The sequence below is a fragment of the Gallus gallus genome, chromosome 31 (assembly GCF_016699485.2).
Source record: "Gallus gallus isolate bGalGal1 chromosome 31, bGalGal1.mat.broiler.GRCg7b, whole genome shotgun sequence".
NCBI classification, from domain to species: Eukaryota; Metazoa; Chordata; class Aves; order Galliformes; family Phasianidae; genus Gallus; species Gallus gallus.
The window spans coordinates 29,837-43,166 of NC_052562.1; the positions used below are offsets into that span (position 1 = coordinate 29,837).

Below are 13,330 nucleotides of genomic sequence, written 5' to 3' on the forward strand. Positions count from 1 at the left end.
GCTCCCGCAGCGCACACGGCCGCCCTGCCTTTGTAAGCAGCCGCTTCAGCCGTGGGGCTGTGCCGGCTGCCATCGGCCCGGGGCCCCCTCGCGCCCACACCTCCCCCGCCCCCCCGCACACGGGGCTCCGCACGGCCGCAGCCCCGCGCCGCTCCCGGCCCGCGCGCCTCACGGCAACGGCCGCGCAACGGCCCGGCCCGGCCCGGCCTCTCCTTGCTCAGCGCCAGCGCCGCCGGCTCCGATTGCCTGAGCGAGCGGCCGTTGGCAGCCGGCTCGGGCTCGGATTTCGCCCCTCGCTGCCGGCCGCGGGTGCGGGGCTCTGCCACGTGAGCTCTCCCCTCCCCCACACCCCTCCGCCGGGCGGTCAGAGACCCCTCCCGGCATTTCTTTCTGCGCCCACTGCCATGGCACGAAGCAGACCCGCGCTCTGTACGTCAGCTCCTTGCTGCTCTGCCGCCTCGCTGCGCTTTCTGCCGCGTTCCGCTGTCACTGTGGGAAGGAAGAGCAGATCCAGCAGAACGCCAGCGCTGCAGCCCTGTGCATCCCAGCCATTAACACAGCAGGCCGTGCAGTCGGCTGCACGTGGCTGCTTTCTGTGAGAAACGCTCAAGACCAACAATTTCTACTTTGCTTCGTATTGCAATAATGGGCGCACGCCCCCTACTGACAAGGGAGAAATTGCGCAGCTGGTCAGTGAAATCCATCCCCTTCCACCCCCTGGCTCCGACGCCGCTAAAGCCTCTCCTGGCACTCATTGCTTGAGCGTCTCAGGCTCGCAGTCTTCCGACGCTGTTGCTCCGTTGCACTTCCATAGCGATGGTTGCACTTCCACAGCTCCATTACACTTCCATAGCTATGGTGACACTTCCATAGCTCCATTACACTTCCATAGCTGTGGTTACACTTCCATAGCTATGGTTAAACTTCCATAGCTGTGGTTACACTTCCACAGCTCTGTTCCACTGCCATAGCTGTGGTTGCACTTCTACAGCTCCGTTACACTTCTACAGCTCCGTTACACTTCCATAGCTGTTGTTACACTTCCATAGCTATGGTTACACTTCCACAGCTCCATTACACTTCCACAGCTATGGTTGCACTTGCGGAGCTCCATTACACTTCCACAGCTCCATTACACTTCCATAGCTGTTGTTACACTTCCATAGCTGTGTTACACTTCCGTACAATGTCTGTTACCAACCCATTGCCTTTGGGTGTTTTGTGATCTTTTTATGACGATAGCAGGACAGTATTTTCAACAATCTGCACACTAGCTCTGTCCTGTACCGAACTCTCCCCTGCCTTATAGAACTACCTTACCTAGTGCCTGTGCCAGTTTTACCTAGGTCGGAGCGCCCCAGTCTCAACTTTACTCTGTTCAGCAGCTTTCTTTGCGAAAGGCAGCTTATCCTGTGCTACATACAGAAATACTGGAAACTTGCACTGCAAAAACACAGTCTGCCTCCCACAGTTTCCCCTCTTTCTTTTTACCCTTTTGTGTTTTTGCTCCAGACTATGAAGCACTTCTAATGTAAGAAAACTACCTTACTATGCATAGTAAGGGAGTTTTGATGGATAATACTAATTACTTCGATGATGGATAATAATAATTTATCAAAACTGATCATCTTGCTGTTCTGCGTACTCTGATAGATATGTTGATTATTAAGAATAACAATTTCTTCACCCTTGCACGCTTCATCCCAGTATGAACAAGTAGTAAGTCTTGACTCAGAGCATAATCAACACTAGAGGTTCCAAGCTACTAAGGGATGTGGGGAAGATGGGGAGGTTAGCAATAGTAAAGAAAGAATCATAGAATCATAGAATCGCTAAGGTTGGAAAAGACCCACAGGATCATCCAGTCCAACCATTCGCCCTTCATCAATGGTTCTCACTAAACCATGTCCCTCAACACAACATCCAAACACTCTTTGAACACCACCAGGCTCGGTGACTCCACCACCTCTCTGGGCAGCCCGTTCCAGTGCCTGACCACCCTTTCAGACAAGTAGTATTTCCTAACGTCCAGCCTGAACCTTCCCTGGCGCAGCTTGAAGCCATTCCCTCCAGTCCTATCACTAGTCACCCGAGAGAAGAGGCCGACCCCCAGCTCACTACAACCTCCCTTCTGGTAGTTATAGAGAGCAATAAGGTCTCCCCTGGGCCTCCTCTTCTCTAGACTGAACAACCCCAGCTCCTTCAGCCGCTCCTCGTAAGGCCTGTGCTCCAGACCCCTCACCAGCTTTGTTGCCCTCCTCTGGACACGCTCCAGGGCCTCCATGTCTTTCTTACAGTGAGGGGCCCAAAACTGGACACCGTACTCAAGGTGCAGCCTCACCAGTGCTGAGGACAGGGGGTAATTACTTCCCTGTTCCTGCTGGCCACACTATTTCTGATCCAAGCCAGGATGCCATTGGCCTTCTTGGCCACCTGGGCCCACTGCTGGCTCATGTTCAGTCTAGCGTCAATCAACACCCCCAGGTCCATTTCCTCTACACAGTCTTCCAACCACTCTGCCCCAAGCCTGTAGCGTTGCCTGGGGTTATTGCGGCCAAAGTGCAGGACCCGGCATTTGGTCTTGTTGAATCCCATCCCATTGGCTTCAGCCCAGCTATCCAACCTATCCAGATCCCTCCGTAGGGCTTCGCTACCCTCAGGCAGATCAACGCTTCCAGCCAGCTTGGTGTCATCTGCAAACTTACTGAGGGTGCACTCAATGCCCTCATCCAGGTCATCAATGAAGATATAAAACAGGACAGGCCCCAGCACCGACCTCTGGGGAACACCACTCGTGACCGGTCGCCAGCTGGATTTAACTCCATCCACCACCACTCTCTGGGCCCGGCCCTCCAGCCACTTCCTTACCCAGCCACGAGTGTATCTGTCCAAGCCACGGACTTGCGAGGAGAATACTGTGGGAGACAGTGTCAAAGGCTTTGCTGAAATCTAGGTGGACTACATCAACAGCCTTTCCCTCATCCACCAGACGGGTCACTAGATCATAGAAGGAGATCAGGTTGGTCAAGCAGGACCTGCCCTTCGTGAACCCATGCTGGCTAGGCCTGATCCCCCGCTTGTCCCGCACATGCCGTGTGATCTCCCTCAAGACAATCTGCTCCATAATCTTCCCCGGCACCGAGGTCAGGCTAACAGGCCTGTAGTTCCCCGGATCCTCCCTGCAGCCCTTCTTGTAGATGGGAGTCACACTGGCAAGCCTCCAGTCTTCTGGGACCTCTCCCGCCAACAAGGAGCGCTGATAGATGATGGAAAGCGGCTCGGCTATCACCTCCGCCAGTTCCCTCAGCACTCTCGGGTGAATCTCACCCGGTCCCATGGACTTGTGGCAGTGCAGATGGAGTAGCAGGTCCGTGACTGTTTCCGCCTGAATCGTGGGAGGTCTAGTCTGCTCCCCAGCCAAGGCTGCCAGGACAGAGAGTGGAGAAACCTGAGGATAACCGGTCTGACTTCTAAAGACAGATGTAAAGAAGGCATTCAGAACGTCTGCCTTTTCCTTATCCTCAGTGGCCACGTTCCCAGCCTCATCCAGTAGAGAATGGAGATTCTCCCTGGTCCTCCTCTTACTCTAGATATACTTGTGAAAGAGTTTCTCGTTCCCTTTTACCCCAGCAGCCAGGTTGAGCTCAAGCTGGGCTTTTGCCTTTCTGATTTTGGGAATCAGCCCGGGGGCAGTTCAAAGCAAGCGCATCCACCTTTGCAGAACCCTTGGCAATACACTCCCCAGCTGCAGGCAGGAGTGCTCTCGAGCCCTGGCGGGAAAGGTCTCTCAGGTGCCCTCGTGTTCCCCTTGCCCCTGCCTGCTCCTCGTCCCCACGGAGCTCCCCCGTGGTTCTGCCACGGAATTTCTGTTGCTGGGAGGGAGCTGTGGGGGTACGAGGTGACACACGACTTCTGCACAGGAAACGGGCACGGCCGGCAGAGGTGACTGTCATCCTGGGAGACCACTCCTGGAGAGCACGGGCCTACCGGGCCTCGGGAACAGCTCTCGCTGCCGCCCAAATTCCTCCCGCAAAGCACAGCTCCAGCTGCCTCACGTTAGCTTATGGCGACAGACACGACACCAGCACACTGACTGGAAAGAACGCCAATTCTCTTTATTTTTATCTGGGATACTCTGCGTCCAGGCCTGGGGCCCCCAGTACAGGAAAGACGCAGACCTGTTGGATCAAGTCCAGAGGAGGGCCACAAAGATGATCAGAGGGCTGGAGCACCTCTCCTGTGAAGAAAGGTTGATGGAACTGGGCTTGTTTAGTTTGGAGAGGAGAAGGCTCCAGGGAGACCTCACTGCGGCCTTCCAATGCTTGAAGGGAAGAAATAAACTGGAGGGGAAACGGCTGTTTATACGAGGGTGGACAGTGATACGACAAGGGGGAATGGTTTGCAACTGAGAAAGGGGGGAAGAATTTGGTTAGATATTAGGGGGAGTTCTTCACTCCACGGAGGCTGGTGACGCACCGGAACAGCCTGCCGAGAGGTGGTGGATGCCCCATCCCCGGAGGCATTCAAGGCCAGGCTGGATGTGGCTCTGGGCAGCCCAGACTGGTGGCTGGTAACCCTGCACATTGCAGGGGGGTGGAAACTAGATGATCTTCAAGGTCCTTTTCAACCCAGGCCATTCTACAAGTCTTTGATTCTACGATTTGCCATTCACAGGTGGAAATCCGGACAGCTTCCCAGCCCCCTTGCCGACAGCTCCAGCGCCGTCACCACTGTTGCCAGCACCTTCCCCTCTGGAGCGGTACGAGCATCGAGCACTAGGGAGGTGAAAAGGACAGTGCACGGAGCGTTACGGGCTGAGCGCAGGCAAGTACCGCAGGCTGGGCTCCAGCCCGGCTCTCAGGATCTGCTGCCTATGCAGCTTACCAGGGGAGCTGCCGCTTCAGCTCCAGCTTCTGCCGGTTTCTTTCCGCGGTGTCAGCAAAAGCCTCTTGCTGATGGAGGTGGGGCTCCAACCTTTGGAGCACCTGAGCTGCTCGCGGGGAGAGGAGGCTGCAACCGGAGGACAAAGTCATCCCTCAGGCTCTGCTGAGCCCCCTCTGGCTCTCCCCTCACCCAGCCCCGCACCCCCGTGCTGCCGCGTGTCCCCACCCTTGCACCCCGCCAGCACTTTCTGGCCTGGGCCGTGCTCGTCCCCGAGCTGCAGGGTCACAGCTGCCCGAGTGCCTCAGGCAGCCAACAGAGCCCGCACACACTTACTCGGCATGCAGTGCCAGCTTGGTCGCTGTTCCCATTTTACTTCCCGGCGGAGGATCCACATCCTTCCTCCACCTCCTCCCCACTTGCTGTCCCCGGGGCTGGGCTGGAGGACGCGGAGCCCACACGCTCGCACTGGCAAACCGCTGCCAAAGAGGAGACAGCGTCAGCAAAACGGCTGGGAGCACAGGGCTGTTTCCCACAGGCCCTCTGTCAAGGGCCCTGCTGTAGGCCCTGGCAAGCAGGAGACTCGGCCCTGCCAGCCCACGGCTGCCCGCCACCCTTCTCCCTGCGGGGCTGATGCCAAGCTCTCCTCCCGGGGAGGAGCAGGCCAGCCCCTGCCGTGCCGCTCGCTGCCCGTCCTGCTCCCACCCCCTGAGCCCTGCTGAGCTCGCACCCTGGCTCAGAGGACGGCGGCTCTTGTCAGCAGGGTCGATCCCTGACAGTACCTGCAGTGGAGGCTGGTCCTCCCCTGCACTCCAGCCTTCCCATGCCGCTCTTTCTGCCCGCGTTTGCTCTACCTGCTGCTGGTACACGGGCCACGTGTGGTCTGCTTCATTCCACAGGGCAGACACTTCCCGGAGCTCCTGCAGAGAGACAGCAGCATACAGGATCAGCCTCAGCCCCTGGGGCCTTCCTTCAGCTCCACGCTCCTGCTCCTCGCCTCTGAAGGAGCAGGCCTGGCCTGTCGGCACTGCTTTGACCCTGAAGGATCAGGGGCCCCAAAGCCAGGCCAGGATCCGCAACTTGTGGCAAACATGGCTCACTGGTCGTATCCCACTCCCACAGCCCCTGCTCAAAATCAGGGTGCTGTGGCAGGTGGCAGGCCAGGAGGCGAGAAGAGACAGGGCAGGTGTGCAACACCCTCCAGCTACAGAGGAGCCGGAGGAGTGGGCAGAAATGAGAAATGATGGCACCCAAAGGCCTGTGCTCCAGATCACTGCACACGCAGAGGCTTTTGCTTCCCTCCGTGCGGAAGCACTCCAGGCCGGGCTGGATCAGGTTTAGAGCAGCCTGGTCTAGAGACAGGGGTCCCTGCCTACAGCAGGGGATTGCAACTAGGTGATCTGAATGGTCCCTCGCAACCCGCACTGTTCTGTGATTCTATGATGCTAACATTTGTGCAGTCTCAAGCAGCACAGTCCCTGCAGCAAGGCAGAGCCGGTACCTGCAGCACTCTCTTAGAGTCCTCTGTCGCAGGGAGTGCAGTGCTGGTCTGGGCAGGAGTAGATGGTTCCTTCTGTCCTGCTTGCTTTCTCCCGTGGGAGCTGCCTGCACACGGCGGGAGCACGCTGCAAACAGACACAAGAGGAGTCTGCAGGAGCCTGGGACACCTTGGTCTCCCCCCATGCTCCCACAACCATAAAGATGGGCTCCGGTGCAACGTGGAGAGACCCCTGACGGGAGAAGAGCTTCTGCGATCAAGAGGGATCAGCATTCAGCTCCCCCAGGGATCGGGGACCAGGCTGGAACATGCAGCTGCTGTGCCTGCCGCAGGCAAGCATGCTGCACGCTCGCCGTCCCTGGAGAAGGACGGCCCCCACTGGGAAACACGTGTGTCAGGAGCCTTTCTGAATGCGCGGAGCTGGCAGGTCCAAGGAGGAGGCCACTCCTACACGAGCACACGCATCTCCTTCTTCTTTTTGCCCAAGGATCTCACCTGGCAGAAGGCTTCTTTGCCACATCTTGCTGCCTCGAGCCTGCCTGGTATTGCAGCAGCATGGAGGGGGGAAGTGTCTTCCGCTTCTGTAGCAGCCTGCCGGCAGTGCCCCCTGGAACCAAGAAAGGAAGAAGCTCTTCACAGCAGCCCCACGGGCGTGGCACGTGAACGTGGATCCGGCCACCCAGCATGGGACAGGGCCCGCCCTCCTGCTGCTGGGACCCTTTCCCTCACCTCTACTCATCTTCCGCGCCACTGCAGCGTTCCTTTCTGCGGCGGCCTCTGCTCTGCTCTTTTTCACAGCGAGCTGAAACCTGGAAACAAAGAGTGACAAGCCTTGAAAAGGATGACCTCCTACCCCATGCAGCTTGTCGGCGGTATTTATCTATGTGTTACGCAAAGCGTGGCACCCCTTCCCTTCCTGTCCATGCCAAACCAGCACATGTAGCCCAAATTCTTTTCCACGTGCAGGCCGTTCTCTCTGATGGGAATCGGGACCGGTTGGGCACCAGTAACACAACCTTGACTCCCCATCCCTCCGGGAGAAGACACACACAGCCAAAAGGCAGCAGTAGTGAAGCAGGAGCCAGGCTTTCCAGGATTTCTCCCCGACCGCATGCTGAGCACGGAGACCCAGCAGGGCACGTTCAGAAGGAGGAGGTGGGAAGGAAGCCCGTCTCCTGGCCAGCTAAGTGCTGCAGAGGAAATGCACTCACCTCGGCAACACCTGGATCCCATGAGCGGTGGTCTCTGACCCGAAGTCAGCAGAACGGGCCGGCCAAATTCTCTGCAAAGGGACACAGACCTGCTGGAGGCTTGCCTAGGCCATTTTTTTCATGGCTCTTGTTGACAGGAAGCAAGCCTGGCTCCCATGCCAAGAGAAAGCTGCTCTCCACCAAAGCCTCTTCCGGGAACATCAGAGCTTTGCTCTGCTCTGGAGGAGCTGGACGGCAAAATACTGAGGCCGTGCAAGGGCACTGCCAGGCTTGCCGCAGGGGCAGAGATCCAGGAAATCTCTGTGCCAGTGGAGAAAGCGGAGGGGGCAAGCGTGGGGAAAGGCATTTGACTGGCCTGCCACATCCAGGCTGGCCAGCGGTGATCTGATGGCGCACCCTCAAAACCTCCTCAAACTTACAGTGTGGAGCAGTGCAGTCAGGCTGGCATTGCTCTCCAGCGTTGTAATGCAGCTGGACAAGAACCTCATGCAGAGGAAGTCGTCCTCGTACGTCATAACGCCGATGTTCTTGAAGGCGAATGAGACGTGCGCCTTGTTCCTCAGGAGGTGACAGTACAAGAGGACGGTCTCTCGCACGCAGCGCTGCACCACGTGCAGCGAGATGCCGGTGGCTCGCGAGAGCTGCCGGTAGTTCAGCCGCTCAATCTTGACATCGTCTGCAAGGAGAAGGCACATCCTCACTGCCACAGCAAGCCACATTCCCATGCAACATTCATAACCAAGTCCCAAAGAGAAGGTCCTTTAGAGAAACAGCTCTTGGGCTGTCGTTGGGTTGGGTTGGGCTGTGGTTCCTTTTGGAGGAACTCACGCTGCACCCCGAGCTTTGCAGACAATTCTCTGCTGCTCCCAGCCGTTTCCAAAGAGCAGGGAGAACACGCCCGGCCGGACATGGGGCGGGAAGGGGAAGGTGGCCACTGCCTTCTCACCGGGGATGATGTCGGTGGGCGACTGGAGGTCCTGCAGCCACAGCACCCCGATGTCCAGCTGGAAGACAGGTCTTCGGACCAACACCGCCACTTCTTTGCAGTGGCGGTTTCTTTGCTCTCGGACCGCAGCAAAGAGCCCGAGTCCCGGGACCAGGACTCCCTGCACAGGGAAAAGACAGAAAGGCTGACGCGTGTGTACTTCAGGGGCAGCAAAAGCCACGAACATCAAGAGCAGGGCGGCACTGCTCTCCGCCCTCCCCGCTCCCAAAGGGCAGCGGGGCAAGATGGCGCTCTCTGGAAAGCTTTGGAAAAATCTGTGGTCCCTGCAATACCGCCACCTCCGCATAGTATTTCCCGACATCCCTTGGCTAGAGAGGAGCCCGGATATTTGCAGCACAGGGGACATTTACAGCCTGGGACTGATTCCCGAGGGTTATGCTTGGCGCAGGGCCAGAAAAAATCCCCCCTTTCTCCCTTTGCTCTCCCCATCCTGACCACCGGGCAGAGTGGAGCCCCTGCCTGTGCCAAACATTTGCTCAGGGCAGCTCTGGCCTTGGGTTTCCCTCCCAGCTGGCCAAGAAGCTGCTCTGGGCACCCGGCTTGGGCTCACTGTGCTGCTGTGGTGCTCAGGGAGGGATTGCTCTGCGGGGCCCACGCTCTGGGCAGGACTGAACCTAGGGCCCTCTCCAGGGCGAGGGCCACCAGGACACCAGCCCACCTTGTCCAGCTTCATCTGTTCCAGGATGTAATCAGACACAGCATCCCAGATCGCCACAATCTCTGCAAAGGAAAGAAAAGACGTGTCAGGCTCCAGGCCAGCCTCTTCACAGCCTCTTGGCAAGCTCCTCACCCAGACAGTGATCGATACAGGCGCACGCAAACACCCCAGAAAAACACCACCATGGCTACAGAGCCGGCTGGGCTTTGCTCCAATTTCAGCCTTATGCAGAGCCCAGAGGGGAACCGGGGACATAGGAAGCCTCCGGGACATGGGATAAAGGAGAGCTGAGTTCCAGAGCTGGAACCTACGGAAACACCGTCTCCCAGGGAAACCTGGCCTTGGACCGCCCTATCACAGGGGACTCGCCATGCCTAAAGGAACCTGGGGGCTCTGGGCAGCTCTACTATCGGGACCTGGCTGCCACATCGTCCCCAGAGCCTAGCGGGACCCTTGGGCGGGGCTCTCGCAGCAGCCCCCAGCCACGTCCAGCCAACCGCAGAGAGCAGGAGCTGCGGCTTTTGACAGCTGTAACAGCCCCCTGCGATGCCTTGCCAAGGGGGCCCGGAAAGCCTGACCTTCGGCAGAGAGATGCAGGAGCGTTGGGAACGTGTAGACCAGCTCCGAGCTGATGGTCACAGTCCAGCAGCCTTCCATGTCGCTTGCCGGCAGCCCTCGGCTCGCAGCTAAGGATGCCCTCCCTGGCTCCTCAACCAACAGTTCTCTGCAAAGTGCCCCTGCTCCTCCACGCGTCACCGAGGGTCGCCCGGTGCAGCCTTGCTGCCCCTGACCTGACTCCTGGCCACAGAAGGACAGAGCCCCTGAGCAGTGCTCCAGCAGCGCCCAGGCCTTGCAGGGAAGTGCCGGCACTGCCGCTGCCCCAGGAAACACATCCTTGTGATGCAGTGCATCCCATTGTGACATCAGCCCGCGTCACCTGGAGCTCTGTTAAGGTCACCGGCAGGGAGAGGGGATCTCCTCTTCCACGCGCGTCCAACCCGCAGCCTGGCCCAGCCTGCCCCGCTGCCGCCCCCTGCCCCGCCGAGCGGCCCGGCCCCGGGCGGGCACCCATTGCTCACAGCAACCCAACATCGGTGTGCAGCGGGCACTGGGCTGCTTACAGCCCAGTGGTGAGGTGCTGGCACAGGCTGCCCACACACAGACGCTGTGCACGCCCCGTCCCGACGGGTGTTCCAGTTCAGCCTGGGTGGCACCCTCAGCAACCTGACCTAGAGCCTGAGCTCGCTGTTGGCCGCTGCAGGCGGTTGGAACTAGGTGATCTTTGAGGCCCCGCGTTCCGAAAGGCAGCCACGCGGCCTCCCCAGAGCCTTCTGTTCTCCGCGCTCAACAAGCCCAAATCTCTACGTCTCTCTCCAAAGGAGACCTTCCTGATGCTGGCCTTTCAAGTCACGTCCCCCACGTCCAAGTTACGTGCCCATCGTGTGCTAATGTCGTGGTGCCAATCAACGGCGTCAGCGGGAAGGGAAAAGACACCAACGTAAGGGATAGGCTTATTTTACTGCCTAGTACAAAATGCTACCAAAAAATAAAGCAGTGTCTAAAGCCAAAAGAGAAGCTTAACAGTGAAGGAAATAAGCAAGGCAGCGGGCCTAATCGTTGCTACACGAGCTCCGTGATTCAGAAAGACACATCACCAAGCGCCCGCACACCTCACCATCACCCAGATCCGCACTCACGGGGGAGCCCCGTTGGCAATGAGCATCTGGAGAAGCTCTCCCGGCCACTGGGGAGTTGTACAGCAATGCATCCATCCCGTGGGCGAGGTGTCCAAAGCCGCTGCAAGCAGGTCCAGCCTTGATGCCACTGAATGAACCGATCCACGTGGCAGTCCGGGGGAACACCAACACCCGGTGCCCTCTTTCTCCTCTTGCTTTTCTCCCCACAGCCTGGCCAGGGTTCGAGGAGAAACAAAAGGATTGTGCTCTCAGTTGTGCTGGACCACAGGCCTCTTTGGCAAGACTGTCTGCCCAGCCCCCCCGCGACAGGCTGCGCCGGGTAACAAACAGAGCAGCAAAGCTCCCCTCGGCTCCTTGGGGAGGGCCCGTCGTCGTCACGGAAACGCACTGTGACAGCACCCAGCTTCCAGCAGCCCGGTGATGTCAGCCGCGCTGTGACATCCTCCGCCTGCCCCGGAGCCCCAGCCTGCGAGCTTTCCCGGCCTCGCACACTAACCAGCCGAATCCTGCCGTGCCGGATGTGGCCCCTCCGGGCAGAAGCTCCGCCGCACGAACCCTCAGCGGAGGGGGCAGAGGCCTGCCAGCTCTGAGCCTCACCCGGCCGCGCTGCAGGCCTGCCGGCCCGGGCTGGCCCGGTTGGGCCCCTCACAGTCCATTTCGGGCTCCCGCAGCGCACACGGCCGCCCTGCCTTTGTAAGCAGCCGCTTCAGCCGTGGGGCTGTGCCGGCTGCCATCGGCCCGGGGCCCCCTCGCGCCCACACCTCCCCCGCCCCCCCGCACACGGGGCTCCGCACGGCCGCAGCCCCGCGCCGCTCCCGGCCCGCGCGCCTCACGGCAACGGCCGCGCAACGGCCCGGCCCGGCCCGGCCTCTCCTTGCTCAGCGCCAGCGCCGCCGGCTCCGATTGCCTGAGCGAGCGGCCGTTGGCAGCCGGCTCGGGCTCGGATTTCGCCCCTCGCTGCCGGCCGCGGGTGCGGGGCTCTGCCACGTGAGCTCTCCCCTCCCCCACACCCCTCCGCCGGGCGGTCAGAGACCCCTCCCGGCATTTCTTTCTGCGCCCACTGCCATGGCACGAAGCAGACCCGCGCTCTGTACGTCAGCTCCTTGCTGCTCTGCCGCCTCGCTGCGCTTTCTGCCGCGTTCCGCTGTCACTGTGGGAAGGAAGAGCAGATCCAGCAGAACGCCAGCGCTGCAGCCCTGTGCATCCCAGCCATTAACACAGCAGGCCGTGCAGTCGGCTGCACGTGGCTGCTTTCTGTGAGAAACGCTCAAGACCAACAATTTCTACTTTGCTTCGTATTGCAATAATGGGCGCACGCCCCCTACTGACAAGGGAGAAATTGCGCAGCTGGTCAGTGAAATCCATCCCCTTCCACCCCCTGGCTCCGACGCCGCTAAAGCCTCTCCTGGCACTCATTGCTTGAGCGTCTCAGGCTCGCAGTCTTCCGACGCTGTTGCTCCGTTGCACTTCCATAGCGATGGTTGCACTTCCACAGCTCCATTACACTTCCATAGCTATGGTGACACTTCCATAGCTCCATTACACTTCCATAGCTGTGGTTACACTTCCATAGCTATGGTTAAACTTCCATAGCTGTGGTTACACTTCCACAGCTCTGTTCCACTGCCATAGCTGTGGTTGCACTTCTACAGCTCCGTTACACTTCTACAGCTCCGTTACACTTCCATAGCTGTTGTTACACTTCCATAGCTATGGTTACACTTCCACAGCTCCATTACACTTCCACAGCTATGGTTGCACTTGCGGAGCTCCATTACACTTCCACAGCTCCATTACACTTCCGTAGCTGTTGTTGCACTTCCATAGCTGTGTTACACTTCCGTACAACGTCTGTTACCAACCCATTGCCTTTGGGTGTTTTGTGGTCTTTTTATGACGATAGCAGGACAGTATTTTCAACAATCTGCACACTAGCCCTGTCCTGTACCGAACTCTCCCCTGCCTTATAGAACTACCTTACCTAGTGCCTGTGCCAGTTTTACCTAGGTCGGAGCACCCCAGTCTCAACTTTACTCTGTTCAGCAGCTTTCTTTGTGAAAGGCAACTTATCCTGTGCTACATACAGAAATACTGGAAACTTGCACTGCAAAAACACAGTCTGCCTCCCACAGTTTCCCCTCTTTTTCTTTTTACCCTTTTGTGTTTTTGCTCCAGACTATGAAGCACTTCTAATGTAAGAAAACTACCTTACTATGCATAGTAAGGGAGTTTTGATGGATAATACTAATTACTTCGATGATGGATAATAATAATTTATCAAAACTGATCATCTTGCTGTTCTGCGTACTCTGATAGATATGTTGATTATTAAGAATAACAATTTCTTCACCCTTGCACGGTTCATCCCAGTATGAACAA

General features: G+C 58.3%; 1 protein-coding gene across 6 annotated transcripts; it reads right to left on the minus strand.

Annotated features, from left to right (window-relative positions):
• Positions 1–4,615: 4,615 nt before the first annotated feature.
• LOC107049386 lies at positions 4,616–12,229 on the minus strand. Of its 6 annotated transcripts, none has more exons than XM_040654031.2 (13): positions 12,033–12,229; positions 10,930–11,161; positions 9,255–9,316; positions 8,537–8,696; positions 8,010–8,266; positions 7,591–7,661; positions 7,109–7,188; positions 6,875–6,986; positions 6,383–6,506; positions 5,664–5,801; positions 5,218–5,360; positions 4,885–5,010; positions 4,616–4,775 (listed from the first exon to the last, which is right to left on the minus strand). In XM_040654031.2, exons 2-13 carry the CDS (start codon positions 11,024–11,026, stop codon positions 4,655–4,657), a joined length of 1,491 nt encoding a protein of 496 aa, XP_040509965.1. In that variant the 5' UTR covers positions 11,027–11,161; positions 12,033–12,229; the 3' UTR covers positions 4,616–4,654. The 6 variants fall into 6 exon arrangements, with proteins under 6 accessions (XP_040509965.1, XP_046760756.1, XP_040509963.1 ...); XM_046904800.1 differs by having other exon boundaries at positions 12,013–12,229; XM_040654029.2 differs by lacking the exon at positions 12,033–12,229 and adding an exon at positions 11,448–11,796.
• Between the last annotated feature and the right edge of the window lie 1,101 nt (positions 12,230–13,330).

Coding starts and splice junctions, on each gene's coding strand:
- LOC107049386 (XM_040654026.1), bottom strand. CDS start 10,178: ATGTCACAATGGGATGCACTGCATCACAAGGATGTGTTTCCTGGGGCA. Junction 7,662..8,009: donor TGACTGCACTGCTCCACACT/GTAAGTTTGAGG, acceptor GTCCCTTTGCAG/AGAATTTGGCCGGCCCGTTC. Junction 5,802..6,382: donor ACTCTAAGAGAGTGCTGCAG/GTACCGGCTCTG, acceptor GTCTCTCTGCAG/GAGCTCCGGGAAGTGTCTGC.